We start from the raw sequence: 23,478 nt of genomic DNA, 5'->3' as shown, positions 1-23,478 counted from the left end.
GAGACTCTGTCCATCACCACCCCTTGTTGTAAATATTTTTGTCCACCCTAAGCGTGGAAGGGTATGCTCAGATGTGAGTCCCTTGCTCATTGCACCATCAGGATTCAAGCAAGCCGGGCCGAAGACGGCTGAAATGCCAGAAACCGGTCCCCGGAAGCTTGTTTCCTTCCCAGTGTAAGAATTGGCTTTTGTAGTCTGGTCTGCCCTGTTCCCATGATGCACTGGGCCAGGGACAGACTAATTTGCATACAGCCAGGTTCTGAAACTGGGATGGTGCAATGAGCTAAAAAACGGTGTTGGATTTAGCCCTGATCTCTTGACTGGGTGAAAGTATTCTGCTTAATTCAGAGACTCTGTCCATCACCACCCCTTGTTGTAAACATTATTGTATCTGGGCTGAACGAATCAGCTTACCTGAGACACTGAAGGCCTTGGGGGCAGCGCCGGAGGTGGCAACCATCCCGCCCGGTTGGCTGAAAAGGAACAATATGCAAATATAAATTAATAGCAACCTCGATAGTTCATTGGCCTTTTAATTTTATATTAACTAGTGTTACACTCTAATATTGTTAGCAATAGTTCTTTGATAGACTTATTGCAATGTGCTTTGAGGTATATTTAGTTATGTCACAAACTGCGAGACTGACGCTGAGTGTGTACAAGCTATGCATCACTCATCGGTAAAGAAAATAATGGCAATACTTGGAGCACTCTCATTCTTAAGCTTACCCGTGTAACAATTCTATTGCAGCATTAGTTAAGCTACACTACAATACTTACAAACACCACTAAGATTATTTAAATGTCTGCACAACAAAAGAATGCAAGATAAATCACTTTTATGCACAAAACCATTATAAACACAGGCAGGAGGACGGCGGATGTTGAAAGAAAGATGCACCACACAGTTTAGGGGAAGACTGCGCATGTTGCGCTTAAGGCAACAAAGGTGTATGGGAGTGTCTGCAAAGATAACCATATATTTAGCACACACTGAGAGTGGATCCGTTGCGCATCTACAGCTGATCTTAATCGTGAAAATGAAGATGTAGTGGTACAAAGTGGAGTGCAGAGCTTCCTAAATCGTGTTACATCTTCTGAGAGTCTGATAAACTAGTATCAACAAGATATAAACAGAATTCACACCACAATAATAAACATGTAGGTTGCCGTCAAACATAACTAAAGACTATGTCCAACTAAGAAAGTTTCTCCCTCCCTCTTGACCAATTGGTGTGAGCTGTGACTATACCAAACACCTACTAAGTTGTGCAATGTGAAAACTCTTAGTGGGTGCGTATTTTGCCATTTGCTTTTAAAGAAATGGATGGAATGCACAAATCATTAACAGAAAGGCAAATTCGATCCCAAACTCTCAGTAGGAGATGTTGAAAATTGATGCGTGCAGTTTTTAAAAGTACATTTCTAGAAATCACTCTATTGTGTGCTTGACACACTTCTTTATTAGTGTGGTTTTTAGTTCATGACCAACATCGTCAACAATTGTGTGTGTAATTAGTGGTAGTGGGAAAGAAAATATTCTAGGCCTGGAAGTATTTTGTAAAATATTTTCTATGTAAACTGATAGTAAGCAAATAAAGTCTTTAGCAATAGAATATATATATATATTGAGGTTAGGATAAAATGCACCAAAGTGAAGCTCTAGTTTCTCCAGTCAGACTTACCATGCTACACATCTCTGTAATGAACTGGACACCTAAAACTAACACATAGATGTACTACTCTGCTTACAGATACAGCTACATCAGAAAATAACTCATTCATTGTTGGCTTTCTAACCTAAGGAAGGAGGCAGATAAATCTATGCACAAACATTTATAAAAATGCAGTACTTGTACATGTCTGACCATAAAACAAGACAGAAAGAGTATCTTTACAAAAATTGTACAACCAGAGATAACTATGCTCTCTATACCGACAGACTGAAAACAGACATTATTTTTAAAAGATCATCCTAGAAAATTAATTGTAAGTGAATGGTTGAAAAACAATACCAAGATAGACAGCTGTTCTAGACACACAGGTCAAGATAAGAACTGGTAGTCTATGTATTGACATACACTTACACTAGTAGTTATTCATCAGGATGTAATCGTCTGAAATCCTAATATGCTGAATACTTAAATGGATATACCACTGGTGAAACTATTGTTTCAGTTTAGGAATGGATCACTTCATTCCAAAATTTGGTACAAACGTATCCTTTACAATATGATTAGAGACAGAGTAATAAACTGAAATGTGTGGGCTAAAAAGCAGGCTATTATCTGTGTAGACAATGGTACACACTCACAACAGACACAAGTTGAGGACATTAACATCAGATGACCCACAGAGGACCTGCTACTGGTAAAAGAATGACTTTGAAAGAACAATATTGGTCATGTGAAATCCAATTGGCAGAAACCTGCTCAATAAGCCAATTAACCTGGCACCATTAATATTGATTTGAAAGGAAAGAAATCAAAATAATAAGCATGATGTTTTCCAGAATAGGGCAATGTATGAGGATTACGAAAAGGAGCAGGTAACATGAAACATTCTGTTGGAAAGGCAAACAAGAGTAATGAGCCCTATTCAAAACAAAAAGAAGGTAACACACATTGAGATACAAGCTAGGCACAGAGGAAAAAAAAGTGTGACACTATTGATTGAGTGAAAATTCTGAAAATCATTTGGAGGGGGGTTGGGAGTGGACAGGCGTTCTTTTTCATTCCCATGAAAAGATAATTCAATTAGAGAAGGAATAGATAAACATTAAACGTGAATGCATGTTATGGAATTATTTGGCAATATATGTAATAACTCCAAGACCAAACAGTTAGTACAGATTAGCACTGACTGGGATTCAACACAAGAGCTACAGACAAAGTATATGAATCTAAAGGAATGAGATATGATGATCACACTGAAATTAAGTCACCAATGTTATGTAAATGTGAATTAATAAGAACAACGTATACATGACTGAACCAAACAATCTGCCTTCGTTCTATACTACACCTATAAGCACAAGTTACTACTTGTGTAACGATATATCTGTAAGAGACATTAGTTAGTATTAGATTCCTTACCTTAGAATATCCCCAGGTGTCAGACTGGATCCGGAAACTTTTGCGTAGCAGTACCCTTGCGCGTCGGTAGGCGTCGTCTGCGGCTCCGCGTCCGTCGTCGGCGTCGTGGGCGCCGTGATGATGTCGTCGGAGTACTTAGACGCCGCCTCCGCGTGCTGACGTCAGTTCTTAGACACAGCTTTTCCGTGCCAGAAACGCAGAGCCATGTTAAAAACCAACACTGGTGCCATTGAAACTAGGGCCCTGAAAGGGGATAACCCTAACCCTAGATATTGGTTCGCAGAACGGGGAGGATGGGTGGGTCGGATAAGGAATCTAATACTAACTAATGTCTCTTACAGATATATCGTTACACAAGTAGTAACTTGTGCATCTGAAAGAGACACGTTAGTATTAGATTCCTTACCTTAGAATAGATACCCCAGCAATACCAACCCCGGTGGTGGGTCTGCGAACCAATAATCACACCAGAAAGTCCTGGAGGACGGAACGGCCAAAGAAGCCATCCCTCCGGACTTGGCTGTCCAGGCAGTAGTGTCTTGCAAACGTGTGCAGCGATGCCCACGTAGCTGCCTGACAGATGTCTTGTAAGGGCACACCCCTGCCCAGGGCAGTGGTAGTCGCCGTGGCTCGGGTAGAATGAGCCCGTAATCCAGCAGGGGGCTCCTTCCTAGCCAGGGAGTAGCATGCCTGGATACACAAGATGATCCACCGGGAGATGGTCCTCTTATGTACCGCTTTCCCCTTCTTAGCGCCCACGTAACCAACAAAGAGTTGGTCATCCACCCGGAACTGGCGTGTGCGATCCAAATAAAATGAGAGCGCACGTTTTGGGTCCAGACGGTGGAGCCGCTCTTCCCCTTTAGAGGGATGCGGTGGCAGAAAGAAGGTAAGCAAGGTGATAGACTGCCCGATGTGGAAGGCCGTGACAACCTTGGGCAGGAAAGAAGGTTTGGTACGTAGCACCACTTTGTCCGGATGGACAGAAAGGAAAGGTGGAGTACAAGAAAGAGCCTGGAGCTCACTCACTCTCCTGGCAGAGGTGATGGCAACCAGGAAAGCAGTCTTCAAAGTCAGAAGGCGAAGAGGACAGTTGTGAAGTGGCTCAAAGGGAGCGCACATCAGAAATGTAAGAACCAGGTTCAAGTCCCAATGAGGCATCACAAACAGAACAGGAGGAAACGTGTGTGTTATGCCCTTAAGAAATCTATTTACAATAGGGGACTTGAACAAAGAAGGCTGATCAGGTAGCCTGAGAAAGGCTGAAAGAGCAGAAAGGTAGCCCTTGATAGTGCCCAGAGCAGAGCCCTGCTGGGCAAGAGAAAGAAGGAAGAGAAGAACCTCAGAAAGAGGGGCAGCAAGAGGATCCACAGCCTTTGCTGTGCACCATGCCACAAATCTGTTCCACCTGCAGGCGTATACCGACTTTGTGGAGGGACGCCTGGCTGCCAGAATGACGTTACAGACTTCAGGAGGCAAGTCAAATGGCCTCAACTGTCGCCGCTCAATCTCCAAGCATGGAGGTGGAGACTGGACAGGTTCGGGTGGAGGACCGTCCCCTGCTGCTGCGACAGAAGAGGCAGACGAACCGGGGGATCGACTGACATACTGAGTAGCTCTGGATACCTGTACCTTCTCGCCCAGTCCGGAGCCACAAGGATGAATTGGGCCCGGTCGCGCTTGATCTTCTTCAGCACTCTGGGAAGAAGTGGTATAGGCGGAAAGGCGTACAACAGACCGCAACTCCACTCGCGACGAAAAGCGTCTCCGAGCGAGTGCCGCCTTGGAAATTCCAACGCGCAGAACTGATGACATTGTGCGTTCTCTTCAGTGGCGAATAGATCTAACCAAGGCTCTCCCCATTGCTGAAAGAGGCCTTGCGCCACGTCCGAGTTCAGACGCCATTCGTGATCCATCATGCACCGACGGCTGAGCTCGTCCGCCCTGGCGTTCAGAGAACCTGCCAGGTGTTGAGCCACCAGGGTCACGCCCTGGCGTTCCAGCCACTGCCAGAGGGGAAGAGCCTCCTGGCAAAGGGTCCATGACCCCACCCCGCCTTGTTTGTTGCAGTACCACATGGCGGTGGTGTTGTCCGTGAACACCTGCAATACACTCCCCCGGACAGAGGGGAGGAATGCCTTCAGTGCTAGACGAATCGCCCGTAACTCCAACAGGTTGATGTGGAGCCCGGCCTCCGCCGGAGACCAGAGGCCTCTGATCTCCGCCTCTCCCATGTGGCCTCCCCAGCCCTGGAGGGACGCGTCCGTCACAACTACGTGCTCCGGTTGGGGAAGGGAGAGGGATCGGCCGCTGACCCAATCGCGGTCCGTGAGCCACCACTGCAGCTGTCTCGCAGTGCCCTCCGAGATCAGGACGTGGTCGGACAGATTGCCCTGATGCTGGGCCCACTGAAACTTCAGGTCCCACTGCAGAGCCCGCATCCGCCACCTGGCGTGATGCACCAGAAGGATGCAGGAGGCCATCAGCCCCAGAAGCCTCAGTGTCAACCTGACCGAGATCCGGGATAACGACTGAAAGATGGGAATCAGAGCCTGAATATCCCGGACCCGCTGTTCGGGTGGATAAACCCGAAACTGCGCCGAGTCCAGAACCGCTCCGATGAAGAGGAGCTTCTGAGAGGGACACAGGTGTGACTTTGGCACATTGATGGAGAACCCCAGCTGGTGCAGGAGATCTGCAGTAGTCTGGAGGTGGCTGACGACTGTCTGGGGCGAGCCCGCCTTCAACAACCAGTCGTCGAGGTAGGGGAAGACTGAAACCCCTAACCTGCGCAGATGAGCTGCGACCACCGCCATCACCTTTGTGAACACCCGTGGGGCGCTGGTAAGGCCGAAGGGGAGCACGGTAAACTGAAAGTGCTCGTGGCCAACCGTGAACCGCAGGTAGCGCCGGTGGGCCGGCAGGACGGAGATGTGGAAATAAGCGTCCTGCAAGTCCAACTCTACCATCCAGTCTCCTGGGTCCAGGGCAGCTAAGACCTGAGCCAGTGTCAGCATCTTGAACTTCTCCTTCCGGAGGAAGCCGCTGACGTTCCGTAGATCCAAGATAGGACGTAGGCCCCCTTTGCCCTTCTTGGGTACCAGAAAGTAGTGGGAGTAGCAACCACACCCTACTTCTGGCCCAGGAACGCGCTCGATGGCCCCCTTGGCCAAGAGGGCCGTAACTTCCTCCTGCAGAAGTCGCAAATGATCCCCCGATACACGGTGGTTCTGCGGTGGCATGGCTGGAGGAGTCGCCTCGAAGGGGAGGGAGTAGCCCCTTCAGACGATTTGCAGCACCCACCTGTCCGAAGTGACAGTGCGCCAGTGGAGGTGGTGATGGCGAACCCTGCCCCCCACTGGCGTCACATGGGCCTGAAAGCACGGACTAGGAGGGTTTTGAGGCGGATGCTGCGGGGGAAGGTGTGGACTGACCTTGCCGTTGACCCCTACCGCCCGGACGGCGTTACCACGGCCGCCACCGCATTGGGTATTGCCCTGCGGAGTGTGGCAAGCGGCACGTGTGGGTGCACCCCTTCCGTGGCCACGAAAGGAGTGATAAGCAGCCGATTGCTGGCGCGGGGCCGAGAGGCCCAAGGACTTGGCCGTAGCCCTGGAGTCCTTAAAGCGCTCGAGCGCATGGTCTGCTTTGTCGCCAAAAAGGCGACGGCCATCGAACGGCATGTCCATGAGTGTGTTCTGTGCCGAAAAGTTGGCGGTCCTCAGCCAGGCATGGCGTCTGACCGCCACCGTCGTTGCCATCGCTCTGCCTAGCGAGTCGGTGGTATCCAGCCCACACCTAATGGAATACTTGGCTGCGTCGCGGACCTCCACAAGGGCTTGGCCGAGTTTGGCCCGTACCTCCAACGGACACTCTGGCAGCACTTCCGCGACCGTATCCCACAGAGAGTGGGTATAACGGCCCAAGAGGCATGCGGTGTTGGAAGACCGCAGACCCAGGCTAAGGGATGAGAATATCTTCTTTCCATACTGCTCATACCTCTTGGATTCCCTGTCCGGCGGGGCGGACGGGAATGCGGTCTGGGAATTGGAGGCCTGGATGACCAGGCTCTCGGGGTGGGGTGGGTGGACAGGAAACATGGGTCGCCCGGGGCTGGGCGGTGGCGTCTGGCCACGTTCCTATCTACGGGCGAACCCGTAGCGGGCTTGGACCAAGTGCCCAGAAGAACGTCTGTCAAGGCCTCATTAAAAGGCAGCAGAGGCTCGGCCGAGCTTGACTGCGGTTTAAGGACCTCAGTGAGGAGATTAGTCCTCACGGCCGCGACGGGGAGCTCAAGGCCCAAGGCCTTGGCAGCCCTCATCAGCACCACACTATAAGTTGCCCCCTCGTCCGAAGCCACGGTAGGAGGGGAGACAAAACCAGTATCTGGAGAGGTGTCCAGGCCACTGGCCTCCCCAAGGTCTCCTGCCCAGTCCTCATGAGACTGACACTCTCTGGTCAGAGGGTCCTCAGACCCCTCCCAGTCCCCTTCATCACCCATCTCCTGAAATTCAGGGTTCTCAACTAATGGGGCCTGTTCATAAAAGTGAAATTCACCAAATGACGTCTGGAGCGGCGCCCATCGGGGCCGTCCCGACGGCTGAACAGGAACGAAGGTGGAACCGGGGACGGCGCCGCCCGAGGACGGCGCCAGAGGCGACACCTGAGGGTCCGACGCCGGGGAGGTCGTAAGGTCCACCGGCGACGAACCAGATCACGAAGGAGGTCCAGCGGCGTCCTGCGGAGCCGGGCCCGAAGGCGCCGGCGGCACCGGAACAACTGAACCCCTCGGCGCCGGGCCCGAAGGCGTCGGCGGCGTCGGGATAGTGGGAACCTGCGGCGCCGGGCCCCAAGGCGTCGCGGCGTCGGGGCCGAAGCACCCGACGGCATCGGGGCCGGAGCCGCCGACCCGCTAGGGGTCCCAGACGGGTCCGCTGGGCCCGAAGGCGCCGCGGAGCCCGTCGGAGGAGAGAGTTTCCTGATGGCCATGAGGAAACGCTCGATCTCCTCCTGCGACGCGTTCAGCCCAGGGACCGGAGGGTGTGGAGCTGCACGCGGCGCACGCGACTCCGTCGGAGCCGCGTGGGTGGTGTCACCTGAACCCCCGGCCGCATCGCGCGAGCGTCGGGGGGAGTCCGAAGAGCGATGACGCCGCTTGGACTTCTTGTGCCTCTTACCTGACGACGACTTCGACCCGGAGGAGTGCGGCCTACTCTCGGAACTGTGGTGGCTCCGAGCCCGCGACCTGTCCCTCGACCTCCCATGGGATCGGGACCTCTCGTGGCGCGGGACCGACTGCCGGAGTTCGAGTCGCCTGCTGGACCGCTCCCGCCTGGCTTTCGAAGAGAGGGCCCGGCAGTCGGAGCAGGCCTTGTCGTCGTGGTCGACGCCTAGACAAGATAAACACACACGGTGAGGATCCGTGACCGACATCAGGCGGTCGCAATCATCGCAGTGCTTAAAGCCGGGCATCCCTACGGCACCGTTCGGAGTCGAGAGACTTCGAGAAACAATCAAAAGTGATCAAAAAGTTAGTCACAAAATGACTAGGGTTACTGCTTTTTCCAGATCTGCGCTTGCTGGCGCGGAAAAAAGAAGAACTGACGTCAGCACGCGGAGGCGGCGTCTAAGTACTCCGACGACGTCATCACGGCGCCCACGACGCCGACGACTGACGCGGAGCCGCAGACGACGCCTACCGACGCGCAAGGGTACTGCTACGCAAAAGTTTCCGGATCCAGTCTGACGCCTGGGGATATTCTACGGTAAGGAATCTAATACTAACGTGTCTCTTTCAGATCCTTTGAATAGGCACCAATATATAACTTGGCACTTATTAATATACATACGATTCATTACATTTATAAAGTTTTATATTATTTTGAAGTACAAAGGAATGCCTCCACTTAGGGTTTGATTCCGAGTTTGGCGGACGGGTTACTCCAACACAAATGGGACAGATATCCCGTCTGCCATATTACGAGTTCCATTATGTTCCATTGGATACAATGGAACTCGTAATGAGGCGGATGGAGTATCCGTCATGTTTGTGATGGAGTAACCTGTCCGCCAAACTCGTAATCAGGCCCTTAGTAGGAAGAAGCCAAAGCTTTACCACTGGAGTCTCTGTGAGAATATTTTATTTGCTGTAATCCAACAATTGATGATGATTAAAAAACATGAGTGGGAATGAAGGATGATTAATTGAATGCAGGGGAGGGATCAATCAATGACAATTGTATTCAGAGAATCATGAATATACTGGAGGACGAAAAAAATGTAATGCTATTTTATTGTCATACTGAGTGCCTTCACGGAGTGATAAGGTGAGCTGTTATCAGAAGGTCACCTCTCTGTTTTTATCTGTTTTAAATCAATCTTATTTTGTGCACTGCGCCATAGTTTATAACTACTCTGGGGCTAGTTAACTGCAAAGGTAACTGTTGTGGGCTTCAACTGTACATCCCTGTGCTCTTTGAAGGGTGACTTAAGGAAGATCTACAACGCTTACTGTATTTTTTGTTCAGAAGATTTAGCATTCCCTGCGTCTGCTCCCCGGTCCACCAAAGCATTTGCTGATTGTGTGGAGGGAGCGCTGACGCAACACTTTCCCCACTTCCGGTGGGACAATCACGGCCGCCATTTCTGCCCAAGAGACGGTCTAGTCTCTGGACATAGCGCCCAATAACACACCTTAAAAGGAGGGACGGGCGTCGGCGCGCACTTAGTGATAATTGATGATGATTAAAAAACATGAGTGGGAATGAAGGATGATTAATTGAATGCAGGGGAGGGATCAATCAATGACAATTGTATTCAGAGAATCATGACTATACTGGAGGACGAAAAAAATGTAATGCTATTTTATTGTCATACTGAGTGCCTTCACTGAGTGATAAGGTGAGCTGTTATCAGAAGCTAACCTCTGTTTTTATCTGTTTTAAATCACGCTTATTTTGTGCACTGCGCCATAGTTTATAACTACTCTAGTTAACTGCAAAAATAACTGTTGTGGGCTTCAACTGTACATCCCTATGCTATTTGAATGGTGACTTAAGGAAGATCTAGAATGCTTACGGTATATTTTGTTAGGAAGATTTAGCATTCCCTGCGTCTGCTCCGCGGTCCGCCACAGCATTTGCTGATTGTGTGGAGTGAGTGCGGACGCAACACTTTCCCCACTTCCGGTGGGACAATCACGGCCGCCATTGCCGCCCAAGAGATGGTCTAGTCTCTGGACATAGCGCCGAATAACAAGCCATAAATGGAGGGACTGGCGCTGATGCGCAGCGGACACGCACAGCGGGCGCGCCGGCGGTGCCTCAAAGGCAAGCCCGTCCTCGCCCGAAACGCGACCAGCGCCAGCCATGCTGCCAATTTCCAACCAGGTAGAACGCTTTCAGCGAACTAAATCTCAATAAAGACTGTAAACATTATATTGATGTGGACAGTATTAAAGGTCCCATATAAAGTCATAAATGCAAATTTCAGATACCATTCTGCGGGTCGACTAAAGTAAAAAAAGAAGCAAAGGGAGATGGACATTAGATGTGTATTGGGGGGGGCTTAAATAATTCACGATTATTAGGCCAACATGCCTTAGAGGTTAAGGAATTGATTATGGATAATGATTTAGATTTTCTATGTGTAATGGAATCCTGGTTAAAAGAGGACTCTAATCCGGATATTGCGGTTGCTTTGCCACCCCAATTTACAATATGTAGGGTAGACAGAGAGAGCGGCAGGGGGGGGGGGAGGAGCTATTTTACATAGAAAGACTCTACAATGGAAAGTCTTCACGCTACCTGGGCTTAGAGGAGCAGAACACATGGGGTTTTGTTGTACTATTAATCATTTCTTTTCTTTTTCTGGGGTTTTGATTTATCGCCCTCCAGGCAACAGTAAGGCATTCCTGGACTCACTAGGAGATGCACTTAGCGAAGCTATGCTTAGATATGCAAATTTTTCGCTACTCTGCGATGTCAATCTTCATTAAGAATGCTGTGACAGCCCAGGGGTTACATCCTTCTTGGAAACGGTCAACTTGCTGGGCATGAAGCAAATGGTCCAGGGACCAACACACAGGGCAGGGCATACCTTGGATGCTGTTTGTTCTAATTTTAGCGCACTTCAGACAGGAAATCCAATTCCACAGGTCTGGTCTGATCGCTGCTTTATTCCATTCGATGTCCCAATTCCCAGCAAGGACAGTGGAGCGAGGAAGATCGAAGTAGGGGCCCCATGGAAGGAGTGGCATTGCCTAATTATTAATCCTTCTTTGCATAAAATCGCCCAAGATAAGGTCCCAACTCTTACAGGAAAACCAGGAGAGGATTCTCGCCGGTTTCCAAGTTGGATATGGTCTATAGGCGCAGAACTGCTCCCGACTGAGCGTACGGCCAGATTGAGCAAAATGAAAATGACTTCGAAGATAAGATCAAGGTCATTCAAAAGAACTTCGTGATTCAGGACAACTCAGAGTTTTTGGAGGGACAGGTGTCTGGAAATGGAGATGATAGACCTGGCCTTCAAGCCTTTCAACTGGCCACGCTCTCCCAGACCAAGGAGGCAATATTGGCCTGTAAATCGGGCTCTCCATTGGACGCCTGCCCCCGATGTTATTAGACCATATCATTGAAATTGTTAACCCAGTGATCAATGATATTGTGAATTCATCGCTTTTAAGTGGGACAGTACCAGAAGACTGGAAATTCGCTACAGTAAAACCCTTGAAGAAAAAACTGAACATTGATCCCTCAAATCTCTCTAATTATAGGCCTATCTCTCTTACCAATTTTAGGTAAGATCACAGAAAGAATAGTATGTAAAGAACTTTCTAGTTACTCAGAGTCAACACAGATTTTCCATGCCCGACAATCCAGTTTTCGACCAAAACATTTGACCAAGTCTGCGTTACTGGAGATATCGGACACCATCAAATTCATAATGGATGCCGGTAAGAAAGCAGTCCTGATTCTTCTAGACTGCTTTCTCACATGTTATGTATCTCACATAACATCCTGCTAGCCAGATTGAGATCTTGCGGCATATCCGATTCCGCATTGGCATGGATCACATCTTTCCTGTCAAATAAGAAGCAGGTTATTTCGCTGGGACCCTTCCTTTCACCAGAACGAGCCGTTTCCACTGGTGTGCCACAGGGGGCTTCTTTAAGTCCTCTCTTATTTAATATATACATGGCCCCACTTATCTCGTTGATCTCGACCTATGGGATCGAAATCACGTCGTACGCCGACGATACCCAATTGATCCTGTCATTAGACCAGAATTCTACTGATGCAGAAGAAAATGTCAAATCTTGTTTTACAGCAGTAATAAAATGGATGAAAGACAACCATCTCTGCTGAAATACTGATAAAACAGAAATTCTACCCATCGGCAAAAACAACCTCTTTCAACCAAAGGACTGGTGGCCAGATAATACTACAGCTCCTCCATCAACGGTGGAGGTTGCAAAGAATCTTGGCGTGTGGTTTGATTCTACCCTTTCTTTCAAACTCCATGTCCTGAAGATAACAGGGACCTGTTTTGGGCTTATAAAAACCTTGAGAAAGTGTTTCAATCTGATCCCCCTGGCCGCTAAGAAGACACTGGCAGTGACTCTTATATTATCGCGGCTGGACTACTGCAATAGTCTCTTTGAAGGAATTAATAAAACCATCCTGAGGAGACCACTGGTAGTCCAGCACGCTGCAGCTAGACTGGTCTTAGGGCTGCCACAGAGGGCGTCGGCCTCGGCGGCATTGAAGACCCTTCATTGGCTTCCAGTCCATAAAATAATTCTGTTCAAACTTCTACTGACAACGTTTAGAGCACATCGTCATCGGGGCCCAATATACCTTTCAGTAAGATTTAGACCCTATACTACTATAAGAACATTGAGATCCAGCACTGCTAGCCTGCTCAAGGTGCCGGGTTTTAAACTGGCTACCAGAGGCGGAAGATCAGCCACTCTACGGGGAACAAAGGTCTGGAATTGTATACCAAAGAACTCAGAGTAATTGAACAGGAGGGACACTTCAGAAAAGCATTAAAGACATGGATCTTTGGAATAACTGATGCTTGCTGCATAGACCTTATTTAGGTCTTACTTTATACAGCTGATCCTTGTCATTTACAGTGCCAGGAGACTCAGGTAGGAGTGGCAGTCATGCTATAGAAGACTAACATTTCATTTCATTTCAGTGAAAATAAACATGAATTGTGTGACTAATGATTTATTTAAAAACACTACATGACTGGGTAAAAACAAAAAATGTAAAGTTGTTTGAATAGTGAGATAAACTATCACTGAAAGCAGTGGTGACAGATGCTGATGACGTAGTTAGAAGTGGACACGAAAAATATATGACTTAGTAAAACAAAAAGAGATCATAACTATAATGATATAACTTTTCAAATCTAAACAAGAGATCCCAAGCTGTCCCACACAAGGCATAAGTAACACATTTCGGACACATACATTCAACACAGCATAAGGGTATCCATGGATGAAAATTATTGGGAAAAGGAATTAAGGAACATATTCATAATTCAGTGGCAGCTACTCCGTTAAGTTAGAGGAGCGTCACCCCACTGCTTTTTTGCAGTGAAACAGAGGGAAAATATAATGATAATAACTTGTGTTATGATTTCATTTTCTCCTACTTACGCAGCTTTGTGTGAGGGGGCAGGGGCAGGGGAGGAGTGATAGGCAGCACCCACCAAAGAGCGCAAACACTGCTTGGACAACCCGCTCAGGCCGCCCAAAACAGTCTTGCGCACTTTGCAAGTTTTCCATGCAGGCTGCATCGCAGCCTACGCGGAGAACATGCCCTGGCCTCCAGTCAGCGTCTGAGCGCCGAAAAACTGTGCTCAGACCAATCACAACAATGCTAAGGCAGCAATGTGATTGGATGACTGGGAACCTGGGTGTGCTTCCTGTGGCCAAGCGAGGAAGGATTACGGAGGAGAGACGTGGCGAGGAAGAGGCGAGAAGGGACGTTTTAATTTTATTATTTTCTTATACCTGCTTCCCCCTGGGTCCTCCCCTCCTCCTGTCCCCGTCCCGCTTCCCCCCGGGTCCTCTGCTCCTCCCGTCCCGCTCTCCTACCTCTGATCCGTGTCGGCCGCCACTGTTATAACTACATACTGTGGCATCATAATCAAAGTAAATTAAAGTAATAAAGGAGAAGCAATTTAATAGAAATAGACTACAATATATAAAAGTGGATAATTGTATTCGGTTCTAGCCAGACCTGAATCCAAGAGAAAATCAAAAAAAGTTATAAAATCTCCAACACATTCAAGAGAACGAAACAATACATTTACGAAATACTATGATAAGATGTATAGTAGCAACAGATGAGATCAGTGAGAAGAGATTCATAATTATCATGGGAATAACACATATTTTAGTACTATTAAAGGAAAAGATAACAATTTAGGAATTGAAAAGGTTGACAAGGAAAGTGACAACCATAAAAGCTATAAATAATCCATCTGGTCTAAATTGTTTTAGATCTGAAATATTGAAATATGTAGTGAGTCTGCCATTAATTGCTGTGTACAAAGAATCAAATCAAACATGACACGTAATGGAAACTACTGAATACAATACAGAATTGTTTGCGTAGGTAAAGCAGGGAAAGGTTAATTGGAGTGCTGTGTACTTTGTCAGGGAGCAACGATGCATGCACTCTAAGCTGCTCACCAGGCCGGAACTGAGTGGTACCGGTGACATCACTCTCTTAGGGCAACTGAGAGGAGGGAGTATCTGTTATGGGATATGTGTAGAAGGGGGGTGGGGAGTTGTACAGAAAAGGAGAAAGCATATTTTCAGACCACTGTGATAAACATAACAGCTACTTCCGGGTTGCGGTGAATACTTTCAGGGCTGCCAAGTGAGTCCCCGTAAGTGCACTACAGCAGCAAGGAGTTACAGTAGCTGCGAGCCTTGGCAAAAGAGCCATCCTGGTTGCTTTAGCATCCCACTGATGGCTCAGTTCGTAACTGGCCCTCGTTTCTCAGAAATGTTTCATGTTTTTCCTTCCGCCCCCAGTTCCATCTTTCAGAGATTCCTTAGACGTATTCCCGGTGTACTTGCACTGGAGCTTTTGGGATAACTATGCTGCTTCTGTAGTACTCCACTCCTACCGGATTCCTACAAGTTGGCATCCTGGTCATCCCGGATCACATCGCACTACTTAGCAGAATGTCGGTACAAATCCATTTTTGTGTATTGCATATTTATCCCCAAGCCTATTTTTCCATTCAGTTCATATTTTGAAAGTCTTCCGTACCAGTTAACCAGTGGAAGGAGATTGCAATATACCTCTCTCAAAATATCCTCTACCTCCACTCTCTGACTCATCTCAAACCTCATTCTACTACTATGATCCATAATATAACCCTTTCCAGAATCTTCCCTCCTCTACCTCTCCTTGCATCATCTACTACCTCTTCTACTATACAGATCTCCCAAAGAAGCCTTACTAAAGCCTTTGCTCTGACTCTTCCCCCTCCACTCCCAAACCTCCTCCTACTGCTATGATCTAAACATAAAAAACACTTTCTAGACCCTTCCCTCTTCTATCCTTCCACTGTCCTTTGCAATTCAACTAATAGGGTAACATGTCCAATGTGCAAATTAATTTCATATTTCCCTATACTAATTCCCCACTAATACTGTTTCTGTTCCAGAGTAGCGTGCTACCTGCCGAAAAGCACTTCGACACCTCATCAGGGGTAGCCAGCACTATATAAATGCAAACCCTTTCCTCTTCTACCTATCCAGTATCCTTTTTCAATCCAGATAACAAACTCACGTGTCCACCGCTGCAATTAATTTAATATCTCCCTATACTAATTCACCACTAATTCTTGGGTTCCAAAGTAGTAAGCTACTTGCCGAAAAGGCGCTTCGACGCCTTGTCAGGGGTAGTAAGCGCTTTATAAATGCAATTACAATACAACATAAGACCCTCAGAAAGATTGAAGTAGCTGTTTCTAGTATATTTTGTCTGTCTCTGGCCCACTGGTATGGTGCTCCCCCAGGGCTAAAACAGGTGAAAGGGGATTTTAGGGGGTTCCCACCTATATTCCATCTCTGACCGAACAAATACGGATTTGATGTGAACTGAGTAAGGGTTGCTAAAATAAACAGATTAGAAGGAAAACTGGAAGCCATAGCTGCTATTATTTACACATGTATGGCAAGGCATTTGTCTTAATAACATGGAACTACATGCACAAGAATTTAATCTATTATCTACTGATGAAAAGTCATCCTCTCACTTTTCATTCCCCTTAGTCCTCCAATGGTAACACCAGGAGATGGCCTCTTATTAGATCAGTACTTGAGAGTAAATCGAACTGAACTCTTTGGAAACTTCATTCTGGAAAATAACTGCATAACTTTAACAAGGTCAGTACATTTTAATCCTTAAATCTTCTCAAAGTTTGGCTAACCTGAAAGCAAATAGGAGGCAGATAAAGGGGGAAACGTGATTATCGTGAATCGCTCAGATTATCACAATGAGATAATGAGCCAAACAGATTAGAAGAAAAACTGGAAGCCATAGCTGCTATTATTTACACACGTATGGCCAGGCATTGCCTTAATAACATGGAACTACATGCACAAGGATTCAATCTATTATCTACTGATGAAAAGTCATCCTCTCACTTTTAATTCCCATTGGTCCTCCAATGGTAACAACAGAAGATGGCCTCTTATTAGATCAAAAATGTACTTGAGAGTAAGTCGACCTGAACTCTTTGGAAACTTCATTCTGGAAAATAACTGCATAACTTTAACAAGGTCAGTACATTTTAATCCTTACATCTTCTCAAAGTTTGGCTAACCTGAAAGAAAATAGGATTTTAAGTGTATTATTTGCTCATAGCCCGACAGACAAAGAGATCTCAGCTGAAACATCAGGTGCACAGGACTGCTGTATAAGCCACTGCCCGCATTACTTTCCTTGGGTATATTATTCTATTTATTTCATCGTAACTAGGCAACTGAACTACATAGTTTACATAACTCTGCAGGGCTCAAACTTCTATTTACATATTAAGTACTTCTCTTTCTTTTCCACTGAACCCTGTCAAGGTGTCCCTAACATATTAACATTAAAATATAAAGTTTATGGTCAGTGAATAATGAGCTTCATGCACCAAAATCTTAGTGAGCATACTTGTTCTGACATTGATAACTTATTTCCATTCTCCTTGTATGAATGTGGTGATCCTGTAGGTGAGAGTGCCAAAACAGGGAATTTCATGTTTGCCCTGTTTTTATTTCATTTAACCACCTTCTACAACATTATTTCAGTCACCCAGTCCCTAATTTAAGCCTGGTTTTGCCGGTCGGGGCAACCAGCACTCATTTTTTGGGATGGGGCACTTGCTTTCCCTCATCAGACTTTTCCCTGGGGAGCAAGAGAAGGAAAAGACACAAACGGGAAAGGAGGAAGAGAAAGACGCAAAAAACTTCACAAAGGGAGAATGCAAGGATCTGCAAGAGTGAGATAAAGGGGTAGGGACAGTGGCCTAACATAAACCCAGTCGCCCCCGCAGAGAGGGGCCCCCGAGCTCCAGGGGGCACTCTCAGCAAAAGTAGTAGGTGGTGGGCCGGGAAAGGGGGGGGGGCTGCTCCGTGTACTTTGCAGGGGGGGGCACTCAAGTTTTGTTATGCTACTGGGAAGGTAGCTTCTAGTAGTGGATTATAGAGGCATGAGTTAGTTCCAGGACCACACAGCCTTGGTATTCTGCACCACCTGCCGGCTTCTGAGCAGCACTTTGGGCACTAGCACTTATTATTTGATAAATTAAGCACTGCAGTCACCCTTGTCTTTGCTACACTCTTGTTCCAAGCGACCAAGGGAATTACTCTATTGCCTCAGTGCTGCTTAATGTTTTGAATCCTGGAATTCTGTCTGAAACTATATGTGTCTCACAACCAGTGGAAGCATTAGAGAGAAAGGGAGGGTGGGCTTGTCTAATGCCTTTCAGTACACATGGAATTGCATGATAATCGTCTCCCCTTTGCTGCACTCAATCCAGTCCCACCGAAACCTCGCTACTCAGCTCTGGCACCTGTCCTGCCCGAAGATAGAGAACGTAATATTATAAGCCTTCCAAGCCTCACCTCCGAGGTGGAGAAGAGCTCATCTGAACCGATCTAAGAGCGCAGGTGAGCACATTCCCAGGATAAGTGAACCTTTCTGGTGAGCACATGTCCCTACACCACCATGCCGCCACCTTTACATGCATTCCGTAAAGGAAAAAACATTCGTGACCACCTGGTGAAAGCTCTTTTACCACAAAAACTACCTTTGAATCAACCCACTATCTGGGGTGCACCACCTGTAGTAGGCCACAGAAAGTGTGGGAGCTGTAAGGCTTGTCCCCTCACACTAGAGTGTGACAGTTTTGATCACAATGAGCGAACTTATAAGCTCACCCACCACACAAACTGCAATACATCTTGGGTAGTTTATGCGGTTGCATGTCCGTGCGGGTTTTTGTATGTGGGTCAGACCACACAAAAAATAAAATGTCGGATCCTGCAACATATGAGCCGCATAAGGTGCAAAGTACAAGGTGCACCTTTGGTTGACCACTTTAGCAGATTTGACCACCATGAGAATAACCTACGGTGGTGGGTCATTGAAAAAATTACAGCAAATCCCAGAGGAGGTGACCAACATAACATCCTAAACAGAAGAGAGTGTAAATGGATACACACTCTTAACACTGTCAGCATGGGGTTGAATGAATTAGAAGAGATGAACAAACAAGTGGCACTGCTGGGAGTGTAAATTCATAACAGTGGGTGGCAAAACAGTTTTTCTGTATATATTCTGAAACGCTGAATGCTTCCGCATTGGACCGCACCTTGCGATCCATTTCAGTAGATTTGTACTATGCTCCCTACTATATCTTCAAATGACATAGGATGTAGTTATGAGAGACTCATGCAACTGTTGTAGGGGGAGTGAATATCTGAATATTTGTCCTTCATGAGGTACACTGGGAATTAATACCTCAATGTGTATAATTGTATTTCCATCACAAAGGGGGAGTGAATATCTGAATATTTGTCCTTCATGAGGTACACTGGGAATTAATATATCAATGTGTATAATTGTATTTCCATCACAAAATCTTTTTCACTAATGTAATCAATGTCTGACATAGACGGTATTGATGTACCTGCATATTGCTTTTATCAGATGTGTTTACTGACTTTGTATCAACTTTTGATCCCCTCCTTCTATGACTCTTGAATTTGTAATTTTGAATTTTAGTTTATCTACCATTGAATTATTTCCACCCCTCGAGCTGCGTTGAGGACGGTTTAATCGTTGCCCTTGTCAGTCCTGACTTTATCAACCTTAGAATGATCCATGGTGTTTGTGAATACCACCGCATGGTTTAAAATTTTAAGACTAATTGATTTTCGCTAAACATAATGCTACAAAAATAACATTAACATAATCAGACCGCTTTACTTATACGGGTAGAGTAAATATCTTTTGAAAACGATAGATTTATTATTTTTAGAAATGAGGCATAGAACGCAAGTCCTCTTTCTATACCGACTGCGTGGTGCAACCTGGGTATTCACCAACGCGGAAGGGCTCTTCGCGTTTCACCGACGGCATCCTGCAGCACTGTGAGGCTCGGATGCAGACACTTTCCCTCCGTGAGGCAGTTCGGGTAGGTAGAGATCAGATGCATAGCATTGCTCGACCCTTACTCCATGTGGGCCACGGCCCTAATCTTATTCTAAACAAGTTCTTGTATATCTTTTATACAGCTCTGTGAAGTCGATTAATGGAAATACATTAACTTGTATCGCCATCCAGAAGCACTGTGAGGCTCGGATGGACACGCTGTTATCTTCAATATAACGGGTAGGTGTGGACGCTTTTTTAAAAGTGTTAATTTTAAACTTTACACACTACCATGGGAATATCACGAGTGAGACCTGAATCCTCGATCTTGTGTCTCCCTTAAATACAGCTGGTTCCAAATTGGAGTACCACTGCCTTTTAATCATTTGAGGAACAATATAGAAGTTTATTCCAGGTAAGCCTCTGCATAAGAACTTGTTTGAAGTTCTTTTGACTGAATCTTGTAAATAATCCGATAGAGTGCTACTAGTAATAATGGCGAATCATTACTATTTTTATAGTGTCCAGTATATTCCGGAGCAGAATTTCAAAAATTGACCGACTTGGGGGTCTTGTGTTTTTTCGCAACACTAAGGTAATTGACACCGCCCTGAATGGGAATACGGTAGTAACTGTGTGTCAGTGTATGCAGTATATTTACGCTACTCTAATTAATTTTAGGTACTGCCCACCATGTCGAACATGAATTAGTGTCAATCGGACATGGATCAATATATGAATAGAAGGCAAAAGCCTTAATGTGTACAATTGTTACTATTGGCAATTCCGTACATTAATTTATTTAGATACATTCTGGACTCCATTTTTGTCTCTATAGGACTCCTTTTGAGATGTGGTAAATTCTGATCAGCCTACATCGTTATCTCTATCACAAAGGGTAAGAGAAACTGCCATACCCCTGGTGGGGATAGGTTTTAAAGGTTTGCACCGCGGCTAGTAATTTCACAATTCCTCTCTTGTAGGGTTATCCAATATCCCCTGGGTTGCCTCGTTTATCCCTTGTCCTGATGAAGACTCGCCATCCCCAGGTCCAAATCACCGTTTGGGAATAAGTCGAGTCGAAACGTCGACATTTTCAATATATACACCTAGGACCACTTATTTGCCAACATTGTAGACAGTGCATAATTTAGAACATCTATGTGTATGCACTACAAATGGTGCTGATTGTAATTATATGAACTCAGTTGTTGGCCAGGTGTTCAATACGGTGAACTTTGTACCCAGTATTGACTGTAAAATTGTGTAAACTATTTCTTAATCACTACTGTGTAATTCCTTTCTCCTTTTTTCATTTGTTTTCACTTTCCGGATCACATCTTTTCTTTTTGCACGCTCCTGTCTTGGGGCAACCTACGTTTTTTATTGACAAAAAAATAATGTAAAGAATGAATATAGAGAAATATTAAACTGAAATATATTTTCTTTATCCGTGGTGCAATGTTCTGTTCGAAGATAGAGTCTTTGAGTTATAGATAACATATTGATTATGGTCTCCTACTTTGAATATCGATACTGTGTTAGATTTGATCTAATGATATAATCAATAGGTTTAGGACCACTGTTTGTTTATAATCCTACACCACCATCAGCTTTTGTCCTGGTGGTAATCCTCCACCTGTAGCCTTCCCAGTACACAAAAGCCTCTGTCTGGGACAGTGTGAGCATGGGCCACCACCAGTCTCTGGCTTGAATACCAGAGTATGTGTTTGTGAGATGCCTGGTTGTTTGCCTGACCCCCAGACCCTGCTGTATTGTGTAGTGTCCTGTATCCAGTTGACCTATGTGAAATGCTTAATTTGTAAAAACAAAATAACCATCCGGGCCTTTGTCAGGCCACCACAGCTTGCACCAACCACTGCCACTGCCAGTGCTGCCAATGACAATACCTACACAACTACTAACCATCACACTGCTACAAGTGTGACATTTCAGACTGTTCGATGCCCTCCAAGATATAAGAATGACTTGGGCGGCTGGTATCAGTTGTTTTTAATGTATACTGAATTAATCAACAACTGTTGTTCTGCTATTCTTTTAATTGCACAAACAGCGCCACCATGTGGCAGCTGTCATAAGTCCCAGTGTTGACAATCAAGTTCTGGTGCCGAGCACTGGAAACCGCCGGCTCAAATTCAGCACTGGCTGGCAGATCAACTGTTCTGTGATTACAAATTATGTTGCAAGATGGTCGCTCAGCAAACTTTGAATGCCTTAAGAGGAGCCGCCATGCTGGTGGCTTCTCTGAAGGGAGACAGCTCTCTGCCAGGCAGATAGATGAGATCTCTGAATGTGGCTTGCAGTAGTGTGCCTGGGCAGCAGAGGTCATTGCCAAAGGTCAAACCAGGCTTATTATTAATTTTCAAGTAACAACAATTACTAGAATTCCACCTTATCATGATTGTAATCTTGTGTTATACTATATTTTACACTAACTACCATTAGTTCAGCCTTGAATGCTCAGCCAAGCTATCCAGGAGAGTTAAGGCAGCTTAAACTTCTGCCACAGACCCAAAATGCAATATACTGGACCAAGGTTCTCAAATGTTGTTCCTGGAGGGTCGGATTCATGCCAGACTTTCAGCATATCCCCATTTAACAGAATGTAGTTATCTTACAAATCTGGCATGGATCCGGCCCTACAGGCCTGACTTTACAGAACCCTGTCCTGCACCACAGGGAACAGTTGCAGCCTGCCATTTGACCCCACGTCTGGGAAAAGGCCTGAAAGGATGTGACGGTAAACATTTTTTAATGTGGCTGAAAGAAAATCAATTAATTTAGTGATTTCAGCAAGAGATTACCTGGAGAACTTTGCTGAAATATTTTATTCAGATCTAAGGAGGATGCTCTGGAGTGTGTTTTCTGTGGCCTCGGCGGTGGAGTGGGAGGCTCCTCCACCTTCTTCACTGTATCCTCAATGGATGTACTGGAGTAAGACCTAACATGGGACAAGTAAAACATTTTAAAGCATTAGATTGCGCACATAGTGATGACATTAATAAGAGATCTTTTCGATTTATTTTGAGTAAAAATAAATGGCTTTTGAAGAAAAAACATAAAATACTAGAAATGCGCCTGTGCACCGGACATCATATTTTCAATATTCACATACACTGGAAGGAAACCAAAAAAACAAGCACAATAGGAAAGAAAATTATGTCAATATAGAAACTACTGAACATATTTTCACCATACCACAAAAGCAAGCATTCTAAGTAAAGTTCTGATTTCATGCAAAGTTTGATGCAATTCCTTTCAGTGGATTTTGTTGTAGCGGACAGCAGAAATTACTAAGAAAGCTAACCAAGAGAAATCTTTTGTTTGACTAACCCTTATTTTCCCCCTGGACGGATCTACACAAAACGTGACCTAAACTTCAGTGAATAAACCAAGCAAGTGCTAAATTGTGTGCAGATTCGACAAACAATGGCAAAGGTATTAGAAACAAAAATGCCTTTTCAACTGAACGTCATTCTGAACCATAACTGTACAGTCGTAACAACCATCCACTTTTCGAATGACGTTTATTTTCAAGCATAATTTGAAAATAATATGTAAAGGCAATACATGCTATAAGTGCAAAAACAACAGTTGATGGACAGAATGCAGAACAACGTCATACATTCACCCCAGTACAGAGATCTGGGCCTAAATCCATCGTTTTTATGCACTCC

The 23,478-nt window shown here is 45.8% G+C and overlaps 1 protein-coding gene across 4 annotated transcripts in view; it reads right to left on the bottom strand.

Annotated features, from left to right (window-relative positions):
* Positions 1–23,478, bottom strand: part of REPS2 (RALBP1 associated Eps domain containing 2) — a 1,083,293-nt gene that overhangs the window by 240,853 nt on the left and 818,962 nt on the right. For all 4 annotated transcript variants that reach the window (XM_078658107.1, XM_078658103.1, XM_078658105.1 and 1 more), the window contains 2 exons: positions 22,606–22,742; positions 415–473 (listed from right to left, as the gene is read on the bottom strand). In XM_078658107.1, the coding sequence (XP_078514233.1) occupies positions 415–473; positions 22,606–22,742 (196 nt within the window). The remainder of the gene's footprint in view (positions 1–414; positions 474–22,605; positions 22,743–23,478) is intronic.

This window comes from Lissotriton helveticus, chromosome 8, assembly GCF_964261635.1.
Source record: "Lissotriton helveticus chromosome 8, aLisHel1.1, whole genome shotgun sequence".
In the NCBI taxonomy this organism is placed as follows: domain Eukaryota; kingdom Metazoa; phylum Chordata; class Amphibia; order Caudata; family Salamandridae; genus Lissotriton; species Lissotriton helveticus.
The sequence above is the reverse complement of the archived record's forward strand: the minus strand, read 5'-3'. Positions and strand labels throughout refer to the sequence as shown.